Source organism: Lacerta agilis, chromosome 15 (genome assembly GCF_009819535.1).
Source record: "Lacerta agilis isolate rLacAgi1 chromosome 15, rLacAgi1.pri, whole genome shotgun sequence".
In the NCBI taxonomy this organism is placed as follows: domain Eukaryota; kingdom Metazoa; phylum Chordata; class Lepidosauria; order Squamata; family Lacertidae; genus Lacerta; species Lacerta agilis.
This window is the reverse complement of record NC_046326.1, coordinates 535,596-551,263: the sequence shown is the minus strand read 5'-3', so window position 1 is coordinate 551,263 and position 15,668 is coordinate 535,596. Positions and strand designations below refer to the sequence as shown.

Here is a 15,668-nt window from a genome sequence, read left to right as displayed (position 1 = left end):
CGCCCCTGCCCATGGCTGTCAGGGAGGCCATGAAGTCCTGTGCCAGCTCATTTTGGCCACCTCGGCATGGATATTGAAGTCCCCTATTCCACCATGTGAGTGAGTGGATCCCCCATGGGCACCATAGGTGAGTTTTCTCTCTGTGCAAACCCTACTGGCTGTTTGCCTTTTAAGAACATGTGCCTGTTAACTGCAAAACTCATAATGACATTGTGCATCAGTTGACCATGACACAAATGGTGTTTGGTCTGATTCATCAGAAGTCTCAGTAAGAGAAATTTTGAGTGCCTGGCAATGGCCAGGAAGGTTTGTTGAAACCCTACTTGAGAAGATGTTCAGAGCTGGGCTGGGAGGAGTGGCTAATTTGTCCTTCTCTTCCCTCTCCTTGTCTGCAGTTCAGATTCAGAAGGCCATTTTGGGACTCCCGAGGCAGAGACCCCAATCCGCTCGCTGGGGAAGGAGCTGGAGGAATCATCCCTGCACCTGTTGGAGCCTGAGACTGAGCCCCAAGGTAAAGAGGCATGGAGGTTTCTTTTCACACCTTTCTAATGGAGTTAGAAGATGGCGTTTGATCCACAGGTGCCTCTTGTGCAGGCAGGCTTGATGGTTTTGCAGACCTCTCTGTGAAGACCAAGGCTGCAGATCATCTCTGTTTGGCTGCTTTGGGAAACAGGATGCTTGACTAGGCAAGCCTTGGAAGAGCTCTTTTCATGCTCCTTTGAGAGCAGCAGAAAGGTTGCAGCCATGTCTGGCAGACAACAATTGCACAGCAGCACCTTGGTTTGTGTCTGTCGGTTTCTATAAATAGGTGATGGCCACCCCCCAGTCCCTCTGGATTGTGTGCCATCTGAGGGAAGGGTGTCATTTCTCTGGGGTCTCCCTGAAGTCTCTTAAGGCAGCCTGCTATGATAGGTTCTACAGGTGAGGTGCTTCAAGATGACCTGCTTATTGGGCCTTCATTCTGATTTGCTTGTGGGAAGGTTTGTGTCCAAGCAAGTGCTGTCTTGCACTTCCTAATGTGCTTCTGTCACTTTTCTGATCTGTTGGGGAAGTGGGTTTGTTGCACAAGATCTCGTAATCAGCTTCTGTTTCACAACCTGAATTTGCTGTTATGTGCATCCCACCTGAAAATAGTGGGCATTCTTGAAGGCACCTTTCATTGATCCCCCCCCCATTTTATTTTTGCTTTTTTGTTGTTCAGTCGTTCAGTCGTGTCTGACTCTTCATGACCCCATGGACCAGAGCACGCCAGGCACGCCTCCCGCAGTGGCCAAACTCATGCTAGTCGCTTGGAGAACACTCTTTTTGCTACAACAGACTAAAACTCTTCCCCTCTGGGAGTTCCTCAGCAGCATGCCGTTCCAGAGCCTTGGCCCGGAATAGTGCAAAGGCTCCTAGCATGTTCAAGGTGCAGCTCTTGGAAAGGCAGCTCTTTGCTTCACCCTCCCCATAGTCTATTGGGACCAGTTTTGGACTTGGTGGGCTGAACCCTGTGACCATAAGGTGGGAAGCTCAGGCAGAGAGGCCTGGCAGCTGAGCTCTAGAAGGCAAAAAAATAATTGCATCTGCTTTGCTCTGCCCATGCTAGAAAGTGGAAGAAACACTTTTTTGCTATTGTGAGTTAGAATTTGTAACAGTTCATTCAGTAGCTATTTTCATTCAAATCTGTGTAGCCTTGTTATGAGAGCTGCAGAAATACTGTATCTGCAGAAACACACTAAAGTGCCAACTATTTTGCTACATGTGTTTATTCTTGGCCATAATCTAAAACACAATTCTATTAGCCAGTGCATCTTAATGGACAGATGTTTGGGCTTAGATCTGGTTTTGAGCCACAGTGCTGCCACAGATTTTCAGCCCCAGCTCCCGCAGTGTAAAATAATAGTGTTGTTTCTCTCAGGTGATTTTGAACATTACTGTAATGCTTTGGCTCCATTTGTATGTAACATGAAGCCAAACCATGATCTGCTGGAGAGGAGATTGTGTCTGCTTTGCTCCTCTCTGGTTGTGCTGCTGCTCTGCTCAGCCATGGTTTGGTTTAGTGTGTCCACCCAGTGTGGGCTGGTGTCAAGAATAGGCCTGGTTGGGCCCCTGCCAGGAGCCCACACCCCAGCAGGGGTGCCCCTGATGAGAGCCTTGTGGACCTGCTCCCGCTTCTCATTCTCACTGCAAGCTGCTTCTTCACCTGCCTCTCTCTTTGACCCAGACCCAGACGGAGTGGGCAAGCAAACAGATGATGGCGGGCTAAGGAGGTGGAGTGTCCACCGTTGTTTACTTGCTTGCTCTTCCCACGACAAGCAAGCAGGTGATGAGAAAGAGGAGCAGCAGCAACTGGTGACAGTGGGCAGCAGCACTGGGGGTATCTTGCCCAAGAAACCCAACCCCAAAACCTGTGGCATTGGTACTGAGATCAGATACACTGAAGCAGAATGCAGTTGCCCCCTCTCTTAATGTAGCCTTCCCCAAAATAGTCTAGCCGTGCTGCACTTTCTGCATGTTCCTGGTGCATCCTGAATATGGATGCTGCAGCAGTCTGGAACATGATAGCACTTTACCTTAGCTCTGGGGCAGCTTTAATCCTTATTGGTGATGCTGCTAACATTAAAAAAAGATTTTTGTCTCACAAAATGGCCAGGGACTTCCCCTTGGTTGTGACAGTTGTACTCCCATTATTGTGAGCTCCTAGTATCTTTCCATTGTTCTCTCATGCCTCACTGACATTTCTCTTCTTCCTCCTGGACTCCCCACCTCTCTCTACAACACCACAATCCTTTTTTTTTTCAATGAGGAAGTGACACTTCCTGCCCACAAGGTTGCTTAATTCCACCCCTTTTGGAAAGGCTTCTTGTGGCCGTTGAGGCTGCTTTGATCCTCTGACATCCTTCCAGCAAATGTATTGAGAGAGGTAGCCTGGTAGAGAAGCTGCCTGGTTTCTTGGTGTATACATCTCTGCCAAGGGAGAGAGGAAAGAGGCCACTTGCTGCAGCTTCTACTGATGGGCAATGGGGGGGGGGAGAAGGACATTTCAGGGCATCCCACTGTCCCCATCTAGCTACTCTTGGTTAGTGCCCTAAGAAATGTAGGTGACCTGGTTTACTCTGCCTGCAGGGATATTTAGCCAATGGGTATTTTGATGTATTGCAGCTTGCACATCCTGTGCTTTTTAAAAGGGCTATATTTGGAAGAGCTGTTTAAGAAGAGCCTTGCTAGACCAATCCAAAGGCCCACCTAGTCCAACATCCTGTTCTCGGGGTGGGGAGGGGAACCAGACGCCTGTGGGAAGCCCACATGCAAGACCTGAGTGTAACAGCAACTTATGATTCTCAACATAAGTTTCTCAGCATTCAAAGCCATTTTGCTTCAGACCTTGGAGGTAAAAGATAGCCAGTGTGGCTATTAGCCTTTGCCTTATTCTGTGCCTACAGAATTTTAGGTGCAACCTGCTATTTCTGGCAGAGTTTGCATTCCTGGGAACTTCAGAACTTCTTTCAAAAGCACAAGAAAGTTACTAGTTATCATGGCTGCAGCCTGATAGCAATACTTTGCTTTTATCCAGCACTTCGCCTAAAGCATTCTCTCTCCCCCTACGGTGCATTATCTTAATACTGTACTTAATGTTGCAAGATGGGTCAGTATTATTGCACCTGCATTGTATTGGGACTTAGAAATGTGGCTTTTCTAGGGCTGCTACTGGGTCATGTGCAGTGGACACTGAATTTTGTTGAGTTGACAGAGTGGCTGATATCTGAAGTCCTGCTCCTGGGAAGGCTGTCTTTCAGCTCTGTTTGGTTGACAGCTGGCTGTGCTGCGCCCGGAAGGATGGTGCACATCAGTCCAATACTTTTAAAAAAGCCATCTAAGCTAGTAATCATCCCTACATTCTTTGGAAGAGAAATATGTATTATTATCTTAAATGCTTTATTTTTGTATCTGTTGTTGTTTAGCCATCTTGGGCATGATTTGTGGTAAGGCAGAGTGCAAATACTCACACATTATAATACCAGTAAGTTAATTGCATCTTATTGGAATAAGTACTTTTTAAACCCCACCTGAGCCAACTGCCAAGGTCTGCTGTTGTAAGAGGAAAAAACTCCACACATTCTTTAGCCTTTTTTTTCCCGTTTGAAGCAATTCTTTTTTTTTTTTTTAGAAGATAACTTTATTGCTCTTTAAAAATATTCATTACATATCTCGCATATATGGATGAATATATACAGAAAAGGAAAAACCAAAATCAGAACTTACATGTATCTACATTCAAAGTCTAAAAGGAAAAAGGACAAAAAAGAAAAGAGAGAAAGAAAAGAGAAAAGAGAAAAGAAGTAAGAGGAAGAAAAAAAGGAAAAGAAACCAAAAGAGGAGTAAAGAATCTCTAGTTATCATACATGATTAAACTTCAAAAAATACTTCCACTGCTTTAACAACGCTTCATGTTTTTAAATAAATTACCTTGTTATATCTGTCATTTATACTATTCCTCAAATTATACAGATCTTCCAGTCATAACTTTACTAGCTTTAGTTCCTTTCATTATTCTAAGCACAACCAATATCTTCCGTTCATATCTTGTTTCCCCAAATATTCGTTAATATATTTCCATTGATTTTTAATTATTTCTTTTGAAGTACCTCTGATAATATTCGTCAACTTCGCAAGCTCCAGATACTCTACTATTTTACTGAGCCATTCATCCTTTGATGGTAGCTGATCTCCTTTCCAATATTTGGCCACGAGCATTCTTGCAGCGGTTGTTACATAAAGAAAAATATTTATTCTGTCTCTTGGCACTTCATTAGTTAGTATTCCCAATAAATATAGCTCTGGTTTTTTTACTATACGAACATCAACACACATTCTTTAGCCTTAGTGGTTGGAGTGTTTTGCTGCAACCTGGGAGAGGGGGATTTAAATCTCCCCTCTGCTCACTGGGTGACCTTGGAGTAGTCAACGTAACCCACCACACAGGGTTGTCACGAGGAGGGTGAAGAACTATGCACACACCTTCTTGAGTTCCTTGGAGGAAAAGCAGGATAGAAATGCCAGGAAGCAGAAAGGTATGAGGTCCAACTGCAGTGCCTCCTTTGGGTGCTGTGAAGAAACCACTAGCCCCTGTCACGGGAGATGAGAGGTGTGGAGTTGTTGTTGCTATTTGGGTGGGAATTGCGAGACTTTTTGACCTTGTTTAGGCATTGTAGTGGTAGGTACCATATAGACTGCCTGAGAGTTGTTGTTTGGACTGAAGCCTGCTTTTGTCTTTGAGCATATAAGGAAAGGTCTTGGCAAGTGATGGCACTCAGTCTCCCTCCCTCCCTCCCTCCCTTTCTCTCCCTGCCCCCAAAACTCCCTGGAGCCAGATCTGATTTAATGGCTGTTAGGGAGGAAGAGAGAAAACTGTTTCTCCCTCTCAGCTGAGGTTGACTCAGCACTAAGTCACAGAAACCACAATGCATTTTTTTTCTTTAAAAAAGAAGAATCAGTATTTGGACTCTTCCCTGACTGAGTGTGCGTAAGAGTGCAAGGAGGGTCCTGCTGGGTCGGTCCAAGAGACCGCCTTGTCAGCATCCCATTTCCCACAGCAGCCGATGAGGTGCCTGCAGGAAACCCACCCACACGGCTTGGCAACCACAGCCCCACCTCCCTGCTTTGGCATACTGCCATCACAACTTGCAGCCTCCATCTCATCTGCTTCTCAAAGCTGTTTCAAGCTGGAGGCCATTGCTGCCTCTTGTAGCAGAGAATCCCAGAGTTCAGCTATGTGCTGTGTGAAGAAGGCCTTCCTTCTGCCTTGTGTCCTAGTGTTATGGAAGAGAGAGGAAAATGTGTCTCTGCTGTTTCCAAGCCATGCATACTTTTAGAAACCTCTAAGCAGGGGCCTGATTTCACCTTCATTGGCAAATCATAGGATCTATGGATCCATCTTTTCCTGTCCTTAGCTGCACTTCTTCTTACTGCTTATATCACAGCGGTTTGAGCCTTGGCACTGTGAACAGGTTTGAGAGCTCATCTCTGAAAGGAGGAATTTAGCCGTTCCTCCTTCCTCTCCACTCCATTCCATAAGACCTGCTCGCTGGGTGAACTGCGCCTGCCAGTTTGGAGATAACAGTAGACTGACTTTCAGAATTCTTCAGTCAGGCTCCACCTATTAAAGCAATGGTATTTGAGGCTGGCCAAACATCACACAATGGTGCCCTTCTCAGCAAATCCTCAATCCTCCTCCCAAAGTCTGTGCTTGGAACAAATGGTGTAAATGAAGGGAGTTTGTGTGCTTCTGCACAAGTGATCCCCATTGCAAGGTTCTGGTTTGGATAATTCACAGTACAGTATGTCTGGGAGGCGGATGGAGAAAGGCAGACAGAGAATCTATAGAGGTGCTCAGGATAGAAGAAGCTCTGAAAACGCCTGCAAAAGGTTTTATTTGGTCTTTGGTTTTACACAGATGTAGCAACCTATGCAAGTTCAGAATTTCTCTGCAGCTGCAAAAGACATTGTTATTTATAAAGAAAAAGGAAACAGATTCCAAGGAAATTATGTTCAGCATTTTATTCCAGATTTTGACAGCTTACACACAAACACATTTCTTTCAATAGGGCTTGCAAAAGCTATTTTGGATGGGTGGTGCCAGAAGTGGGGAGGATTTGCTACCTTGGACGTCAAAATGTTTTGCCTTAGCCCTGTATTCTGCAAATATAGGTGCATAGCATGCAAATGGTTTTGGGTACTGTACTTTTGATCGCTGCCTGGCAGCCTCTATTTCTGCTGGAGCTTGACTAATACATCCATTGAAATTCTCTTGACCTGAATGGCTTTGCTAGATTCCCAGAAGGCCAAGAGAAGCATGTTTTCTGCAGGTAGCACGTGCCGTTCATGCAAGCAACCTGCTGCCAAAGAGGTAGGGAGCTGTAAAAATACAAATAAAATGTACTAACTAGGGCATCTGTTTCATTTAACACATACTTGTCAGTGGCTAAATAGCAGAGGTGCCATTCCATGGTGATTAAAGGGTTTTCTCTTGTGCTCTCTGGAGCAGCTGTTGTATGTGAGGCCTACAAGCAGCCACACTCCTAAATGGAGGGGCAACCCCACCTCCGCACATTTTTCTCTTTTGGTGCCTCTGCCATGCCAGTTTGATTTGGCTGATCCCCATGCTAAAAGCTGGGATACCTTTGGTGCTGAACTACAACTCCCACCAGTCCCAGCAAGCAGGACCAATGGTCAGGGATGGTGGGAGTTGTAGCTGAGCAATGTCTGGAGGGTCATTGATTCCCTACACCTGAGCACAAGCAGGTTGGTATTGGGTTATTCCATAAGGACCAGAAACTTCATTTTAGAAAGAAGAAAGCTGAGATTCTTCATAAATGGAACCCTGCACAGCTTTCCAGCACACAGGTCTCCAAATCTGCCCACTTTCAGGCTGGCAAGGCAACTGTGTGTTTTCTCTGAAACCACCATGTTCAGAAAGTGACCTATATAATTTTTTGTACCTGCTGATTCAGAATAATTACAAGTCTTTGTTTCTCCATGCAACTGGGAGAGTTTAGCAGGCAGACATGTCAGGATTCCCTTCTCTGCATGGGGTGTGTGTGTGTGCATAGATCACTAATTTCCAAATATAGCTGCTTCTCAAGATCTCTGGCTGTGGTCACCCATGTCACCCACCCAAAATGCATGGTGCTGCAACAAAACTGCTAACACATTTGCAAAGCTAATCTGGTTTCAAATTGGACAGAGGACTGTGTGTTGAGATTCCTGCATTGCAGGGGGTGGGACTAGATGCCCCTTGGGATCCCTTCCAATTGATCATCCTCATTACCTCATCTACATTACCTGCTCCTTTTTGATGGCAATGCTGGGGGTTGAGCCTGGACCCCTTCTGCATGCAGAGGTGGTGTTATCCCACTTAGGAGTCCTCAGGGTGGATTTAAATTTTAAAAATCCGATTTAATTTTTTAAAAATCAGATTTTTATTTATTTAAATCCACCCTGAGCCTTACTGACTAGTGATTTAAATCGTGATTTAAATCAAATCCAACCTGGGAGCCCTACTCGCTTGTTCCCTCCCTTCCAGCCACAGCTGCCACCAAATGAGAGGAACCCCCCCCCATCTCAGTCAGCATGCCTGCAGTCCTTGAAGTGCAGCGGACTGAGCACCAGTAGCTGGGAGCCTTCTGTAATTCAATGAGCCTCTTGCTGCTTACATTCAGCCCCCAAGATACAGTCGTACCTTGGTTCTCAAAAGCCTCAGTAGCATAGCTGTCAAGTTCTCCCTTATTTTAAGGGAACTTCCATTATGCCAAATAGGCTTCCTCATGAGAAAAGGTAAAACTTGACAGCTATGCTCAGTAGTCGAACAACTTGGAACCCAAATGCTGCAAACTGGAAATAAGTGTTCCGGTTTGTGAACTTTTTTCAGAAGCCGAACATGCTCTGCTCTGAGTGCCACACTTCCATTTTGAGTGCCATGTGCTGGTGGTTGTAACCGGCAGTAGTAGCTGTCAGGGCAAGGGAAGAACAGCCCCCGCCCACCCGCGCTGCTCGCACCACCTAAGAACTCAAAGTTTCCCTTCGTTGCCCTTTCAGCTGCCCTCTGCCCCGCTCACTGTGTCCTGTCAGGGCAAGGGAAAGGATGCCCAGAGGTGCCTTTTCCCAGGCCAGCCCCAGTGCTGAGTGAGGGAAGGCTGGGCTGGGCGGCAAGCGAGTGGGCAAGGGTTGATGCTGCCGCCTCCCAGCGCTGGGTCCCTCCGCCACTGCTGCAGCAGCAACCATCCCCTGCGGCTCCTACTGCGTCTGCCCTCCTCCAGTTCTGGGTGTTGTCTGCGGCTGATGCTCCAGGCCCTGGAGCAATGCCAAGCAGCTCAGGCCCATCACTGACTGCCGCCGCTTCCTCACAGGGTGCGGGATTACGTGGCAGGATGCAGGCGCTGCTGCTGCAGTATGAGTTCTGCTTGTGCCTGCCCTGAAGAAGGTGAGGAAGGGGCGCTGGATGGGGGGGGCGCTGGATCCAGAAAGACTGGCTGGGGGGGGAAGAGAGCTGCTTTGGGGGAGGGGTCATTCAATGCCAAATCACCTGATTTTAATACTCGACAGTGCTCTCACATTTTTAAAGTAAAAAAAAATACATACATTTTTTTCTTGCTGATTCAGAAAGATCATATTGCATACAGTGGTCAAAACTGTTAGGGCTTGAAACCTGAGACGCTGGCAAATTAGCAAGGTCACATGATTTAAGTTGTTAAGCTTGTTAAGTAGTTAAGCTGCTCAGTATATATAGAGTGTTTGTTTTGTTTGCCTCTGGGGTGTGGAGCAGTCATGTCTGAAAGCACCGGAGGAGTGTTTGTTATCTGTCTGCAATAAACCTGTCTTTAGAAAGACGGGCTTCTGTGTGTCATTATTTCGTTGCTGCAACAAGAACCCCACCGCTGGATTTGTTTAATGCTCTGCAAAGAGAACGGTTGCTGGTTCGCGCAGCGGAAGCATTACTGGACCAGTACACTAAAAAAACTGTTAGGTTATGGGCCCTTTTTTTAACGGCTGTATTGTGTGCAGAGACAGTGAAAGCAGCCTTTGTGTGAAAGAAGACCAGCTTGGTCGTAAATCCACGTACCGAGAGGCTGTGAAAGTTGAAGGGGCTGCAGAAGTGAAGATTTACAGCTTTATTAGCTGCAAAAGGCTAGCTTTACCTCCCGTTGTGTGTGTGTGTGTGTTTTTTGGTTTTTGGGGTTTTTTTGCTACTAAAAACAGCGGACGGTGGAAGGTTGCTAGTGAAGAAACGGAGGGAAGTTTAAAGGCTTCAGAGAAGGCTCGGAGCATCTGAAAAGTGAGTAATACAAATCTCAAGGGAGAAGAGAAGCGAGGGCACACGGAGGGAGTAGCATAGAATCATAGAGTTGGAAGAGACCACAAGGGTCCAACCCCCTGCCAAGCAGGAAACACCATCAAAGCATTCCTGACAGATGGCTGTCAAGCCTCCGCTTAAAGACCTCCAAAGAAGGAGACTCCACCACACTTCTTGGCAGCAAATTCCACTGTTGAACAGCTCTTACTGTCAGGAAGTTCTTCCTAATGTTTAGGTGGAATCTTCTTTCTTGTAGTTTGAATCCATTGCTCCGTGTCCACTTCTCTGGAGCAGCAGAAAACAACCTCTCTCCCTCCTCTATATGACATCCTTTTATATATTTGAACACGGCTATCATATCACCCCTTAACCTTCTCTTCTCCAGGCTAAACATACCCAGCTCCCTAAGCAGCAGACCTCAAGAATGGCAGTGGAAAATTTCCATGTTCCTTTTCCAAAGTTGAACTCCACTAATTACGTGCAGTGGTCTAAGAGGGCTCAAGTTTGGTTAGAAGCTAAAGAAGTGTGGACAGACTACGTCCAACGGCGAAAGCCATTTGTGGCTGTTGCAGCAAATGCCACAGCGGAGTGACAGGCTGCTGCACATGCTCAGAATAGAGAATATGATAAAATGGATACCAAAGCTAGATGTATGTTGATGGTATCGATAGATGACTCTCGATTACCCCATGTTGAAGGCCTAAGGTCTGCATTTGAAATTTGGGAAGCCCTTAGGTGTATTCACCATAGAACCACGCCTGGAGAGAAGTTGACTATTATACGTGCTTTGTATGAGTTAAAACTAAAGCCAGGGGACAGTGTGGTTGAGCACACGTCACAAATGACTGAATACTTTAACCGGTTGTCGTCTTTAGGCGTGATCTTTCCTGAAAATATTAAAGTTTATACTCTGCTTAGCAGCCTGCATGCAGGGTTTGAAAACTTAGTACTAACTTTACAAGTTTTGCCAGAGGACCAGCTGAATGTGAATTATGTGACTGGTAGATTGTGTGAGCAAGAGTATCAATATCATCGAAAGCGTACTGATAACCCAAGTGTTGGGTGTTCAGATAATTCCCAACATGGGGGAACTGGCAGGCAGAGCTGTAAGGAAGCTTCACAAGTGTCTGCTATGGCCAGCAAGTCATGTTTTCGATGTGGCAGCAGGTTTCATCTAATAGTAAAGTGCCCAGAAAAGCAACAGGAGTTTCAACAGCCAAAGGCCAATTTCCGGAGCTACCAGGGAAGACGACTAAGAACTACAAGAACCAACGACCCAGAGGGGGAGGAGGTACTGATAAGGGACTATCTGCAATGGCGGCCCAACAAAGCCCTAAAAGGGACCTACAAACCTTGAAATTGATAATTGATAATGGAGCAAGTCACAGTTTAGTTCTGGCGACATCTTGTGGCAGCCTGATGAACTGTAAGACCTTGCCAGTTGCAAAAACTGTGACTACAGCAGACAATAGTAAACGAGAAATGAACCTTAAAGGCACAATTTATGTTAATTGTTTGCAAACTAAACTTCCTGTTTTCTTCCAGGAATGAAGAATGGACTTTTGAGTGTGTCATGCCTGGTAAAAAGTGGTTTTAAGGTTGAGTTTGAAAATGTTGTGTGCACCATTTCAGAACAGGGGAGGGAGATGGTTAACATTCCCTGTGGGGATGGGCTTTTTGTTTTGGATGAAGAGCAGTTAGCAGCAGGCAGATGTTCAACAGGTGAAGCACAAGCTAAGTGTGTAAATAAGGCTCCTCATACAGGTTGTGCACATCTACTACACAGAAGGTTAGCTCATATATGCTTTAAGTATTTAAGCAAGATGCCAGATTTAGCTGAGGGGTGGAACATTAAACCCTGTTTGAATTTTCTGGATAGTTGTGCTTGTAAACATGCTAAGGTTAAGACATGTAACTACCCTAGATCTGATAGAGTAAGCAAGAAACCCTTTGAACTTGTACATTCGGATGCGTGTGGGCCTATGCCAGTCAGATCGCTTGGAGGTGCGAGATTTATGCAACTTCTGGTGGATGATTTTTCAAGGGCTAGTTGGGTCTTCTTTCTGAAGAAAAATCACAAGCAGCTTCAATTCTAATAGATTGGATTGAAGAAGTCGAGTGTAAATTTGACACTATTGCATTGTAAAATGCAATCAGATCGTGGTGGAGAGTTTGTGAACCACACACTAGAGACATGGTTAAAAAGGAAAGGTATAGTTCATAGGCTTACCAATCCCTATTCACCCCAGGAGAACGCAGTTGCGGAAAGAAAATTCCAAACATTACAAGAAGCCATTGCTGCTTTATTGTTTGATTCTGGACTTCCACAGCGTTTTTGGGCTGAGGCTGCGCTGTATGCGAATTATACTTTTAACAGAGTGTACAACATCATAGTAGGCAACACTCCTTACTTCATGTTAATTGGGGGAAAACAAAAAATCAATCATCTAAGAGTTTTTGGATGTCGTGCTTGTTTTTCCTTAATAATTTTTATTAAGTTTTCTCGTAATTCTTCTTTAAACAAAAATTGTACAGCATTTATAAATTACATATATATACAGAGATTATATCTCACACACATAAATAATACTCTTATGCTATTATCCTGTAGAAAACTTGTACAATTTGTTATATAGAAAAAGAAAGAAAGAAAAGAAAAAAGGAAAAAAAAAACCCCTTCCCCCCTTCTGCTTCCCCCTGTTCTTCTTCTGTTTTCCTTTGCCACCTGTATCCACGGATATATGCTTCTTTATTATGATTATCATCTGTCACATATTTTCAATCTGTTCCCATATTGTAAAGCCACTCCTTCAAATTTATCTTATATTATTAATAAAACATTAACTTATATTGTCCAGAAAAAAACAGCTTTGTTATAAATATAAAAGAACTAAATCATGTATTCATATTCCATTTGTATCTTTTCTCTCTTAATATTGTTTTATAACTTCTTTGATTTCCCAATAAAGAATTTTTTTGAATAACTATGAGACTTGCATTTCCCTTTCATTTTCTATATTCCATATAACTTATTCAAATACACCCTAAATTTGTCCCATTCTTTTCCAAAAGTTTCACCTCCTTGTTGCCTAATCTTTGATGTTAATTTTGCTATATCCATGTATTCGACCATCTTTTGCCTCCATTCCTCTATGGTAGGAATCTGTTGCTGTCTCCAAACTTGGGCCAGCAAAATTCTCGCTCCTGTTGTTGCATAAAGAAATGTTCTCACATCATTTTTCTCGATGTCTTCTCCTACCATTCCTAACAGGAATGCTTCAGGTATTTTTTTAAAGTTATATTTGTAGATCTTTTTTAGTTCATTGTATACTTTTTCCCAGTATTGTTTTATTTTGTCACAGAGCCACCACATATGTATAAAATTACCTTCTTTGGCTCCGCATTTCCAACATTTCTTATCCCCAGACTTATACATTTTAAACAGTTTTGTTGGTGTGAGGTACCACCTGTACATCATTTTATATAGATTTTCCTTGAGCTGTACACATGCCGTGAACTTGATTGTTACATTCCATAGCTTATACCACTTTTCATAATCAATATTATACCCTAAGTCGATTGCCCACTTGATCATAGAGCTCTTAATTTCCTCGTCTTTGGTATGCCATTCTAGTAGAAAATTGTAGATATTCGATAGATTTTTAGTGTTATCACATATGACTGTTTTCTCCAGTATTGTTTTTGTTTGTTCAAACCCTTTCTCTTTTTTATCTTTCAAGAACAAACTATGAATCTGTCGATATTCTAGCCATCCTTGCAATCTATCTTTTATGTCCTCATAAGGTTTCATTACATATTCATTGTCTTTCTCTACTAGAATGTCTCTATAGGAAAGCCACTGTTGTTCCGAGTTTTGTTTTTTGACAGAGAGTGCTTCTTGAGGGGATATCCAACCTGGAGTTTTCCTTTCAAAGGATGTCGTGCTTATGTACTAGGGCACAACATAAGAAAGGTGATCCCAGATCTAAGGAAATGTTTTTCTGTGGTTATCAAACAAACACAAAAAGTTGGAGATTTGTGAATGTAGAAGGCAATCAAACGAAAGTCACAATCAGCAGAAGTGCTGAATTTTGTAGGATGGTTGGAATAGAATCCATGAAAATCCTGGCATATTATTTGATGTGCTGAACAGTAATGATCAAACACAGGCCCCAGGGCAGGTATTAGTTCCAGAACAGGCTGAGGAATTTGAGTCTGAGGACGAGGCTGAAAAACCATCTAGTTCACCCAAGTTTGTAAAGTCAGAATCATCTAGCTCTGAAAGTTCACCTGTACAGCAAGGGAGACGCGTAAAGTCAGAACCAGAAAGTTCCTCAACTACTAGTGACAAACAAGTGACGACAGGTGATTCTGAGTCAGAGGGGGCAACTGATGGAACATCGCAGGAGCTGTTAAGATGCTCCAAGCGTACCACCAAAGGAAAACCTCCTGAGAGGTATCAAGCTATTAGTGTTTGGGCAGGGTTGGCGAATTGTGAACCCGAAAGTTTTGAGGAGGTTCAGCGATTGCCTCAGGAGGAGGCCAGCAGGTGGCGCGAGGCCATGCAAAAGAAATTAAATTCTATGAAGGAACTTGGTGTGTTTTCCATCGCCAAACTGCCAGAAGGTACCAAGGCAGTAAGTTGCCGATGGGTGTATAGAATAAAGACAACAGCAATGGGGAAACCAGAGTACAAAGCAAGGCTTGTAGCTCGAGGTTTTACACAAAGAAAGCAGTTACATTACACCGAAGTTTATGCACCCACTTCAAGGAGTGAAACCCTGAGAGCACTATTAGCGGTTGCTGCTCAGAAAGGATTAAAAGTGACATCAATTTGATGTCTCAACTGCTTGTCTTCATTCAGACCTGGCTGAAGAGCTTTATATGGAGCTACCGCCAGGATTGAAAGACAATAAATTAAATCAAGCATGGAGACTACATAAATCTATTTATGGACTCAAGCAATCTGCTCATAATTGGAATGACATTTTGGTAGGCATTGGTTTTAGCAGGAGCAAAGCTGACAATTGCTTATATTTCCGAGGTTCAGGAGATGCTCGAGAATCTTTGCTTGTTTATGTAGATGACCTGATTTATACTTCAAGGACACAAGAACAAGTAAAAAAACTGGCCAAAGAGTTAAATAAACACTTCAAAATTAAGAATCTTGGCGATGTAAAGGTCTATCTTGGTGTTCAGATAGATAGGACCAAAAATGGCAGTTTCCTGCTGAATCAAAAAGGCAAGATATTGCAAATGTTGAAAAAGTTTGGCATGACGGAGTGTGCAGGTGTTAGAACACCAATGGAAATCGGTTTCGTAAAAGACAATGAGTTCAAGGATAGTGCTGAATTCAAGCATCCTGAAATTTTTCAGTCAGCACTGGGAAGCTTACTTCACCTTTCGCAATTGAGTAGGCCAGACATTGCTTATGCTGTTAATGTGCTTAGTAGGGAAGCTTCAAAACCTAGCGCAAATGCATGGAAAGGAATTCAAAGAGTCTTAAGATACTTACAATAAACCCAAGATATTTGTCTTGAATTATCTTCTGAAGGACAAGCACAGGTTACTTGCTGGGCAGATAGTGATTGGGCAAACTTAAAAGATAGAAAATCAGTGTCTGGCTGTGTAATAAAATTTGGTAACTCTCTAATTGGATGGAGATCCAAGAAACAAAACCTGATTGCTTTGTCATCAACAGAAGCTGAGTTCTGTGCTTTGTCCGAATTATGTAGAGACTTAGAATTTTACAAATGCTTGGCACATGAGATGTATGAAAAACTCATCACGCCAATCACTATATGGGGTGATAAGCAACCGTGTCTTAAGTTAGCAC

At 43.8% G+C, this 15,668-nt stretch overlaps 1 protein-coding gene across 5 annotated transcripts in view; it reads left to right on the top strand.

Annotated features, from left to right (window-relative positions):
* Positions 1-15,668, top strand: part of TACC1 (transforming acidic coiled-coil containing protein 1) — a 101,932-nt gene that overhangs the window by 31,798 nt on the left and 54,466 nt on the right. For all 5 annotated transcript variants that reach the window (XM_033172669.1, XM_033172670.1, XM_033172667.1 and 2 more), the window contains exon 2: positions 396-511. In XM_033172669.1, coding sequence (XP_033028560.1) covers positions 396-511 — 116 coding nt within the window. The remainder of the gene's footprint in view (positions 1-395; positions 512-15,668) is intronic.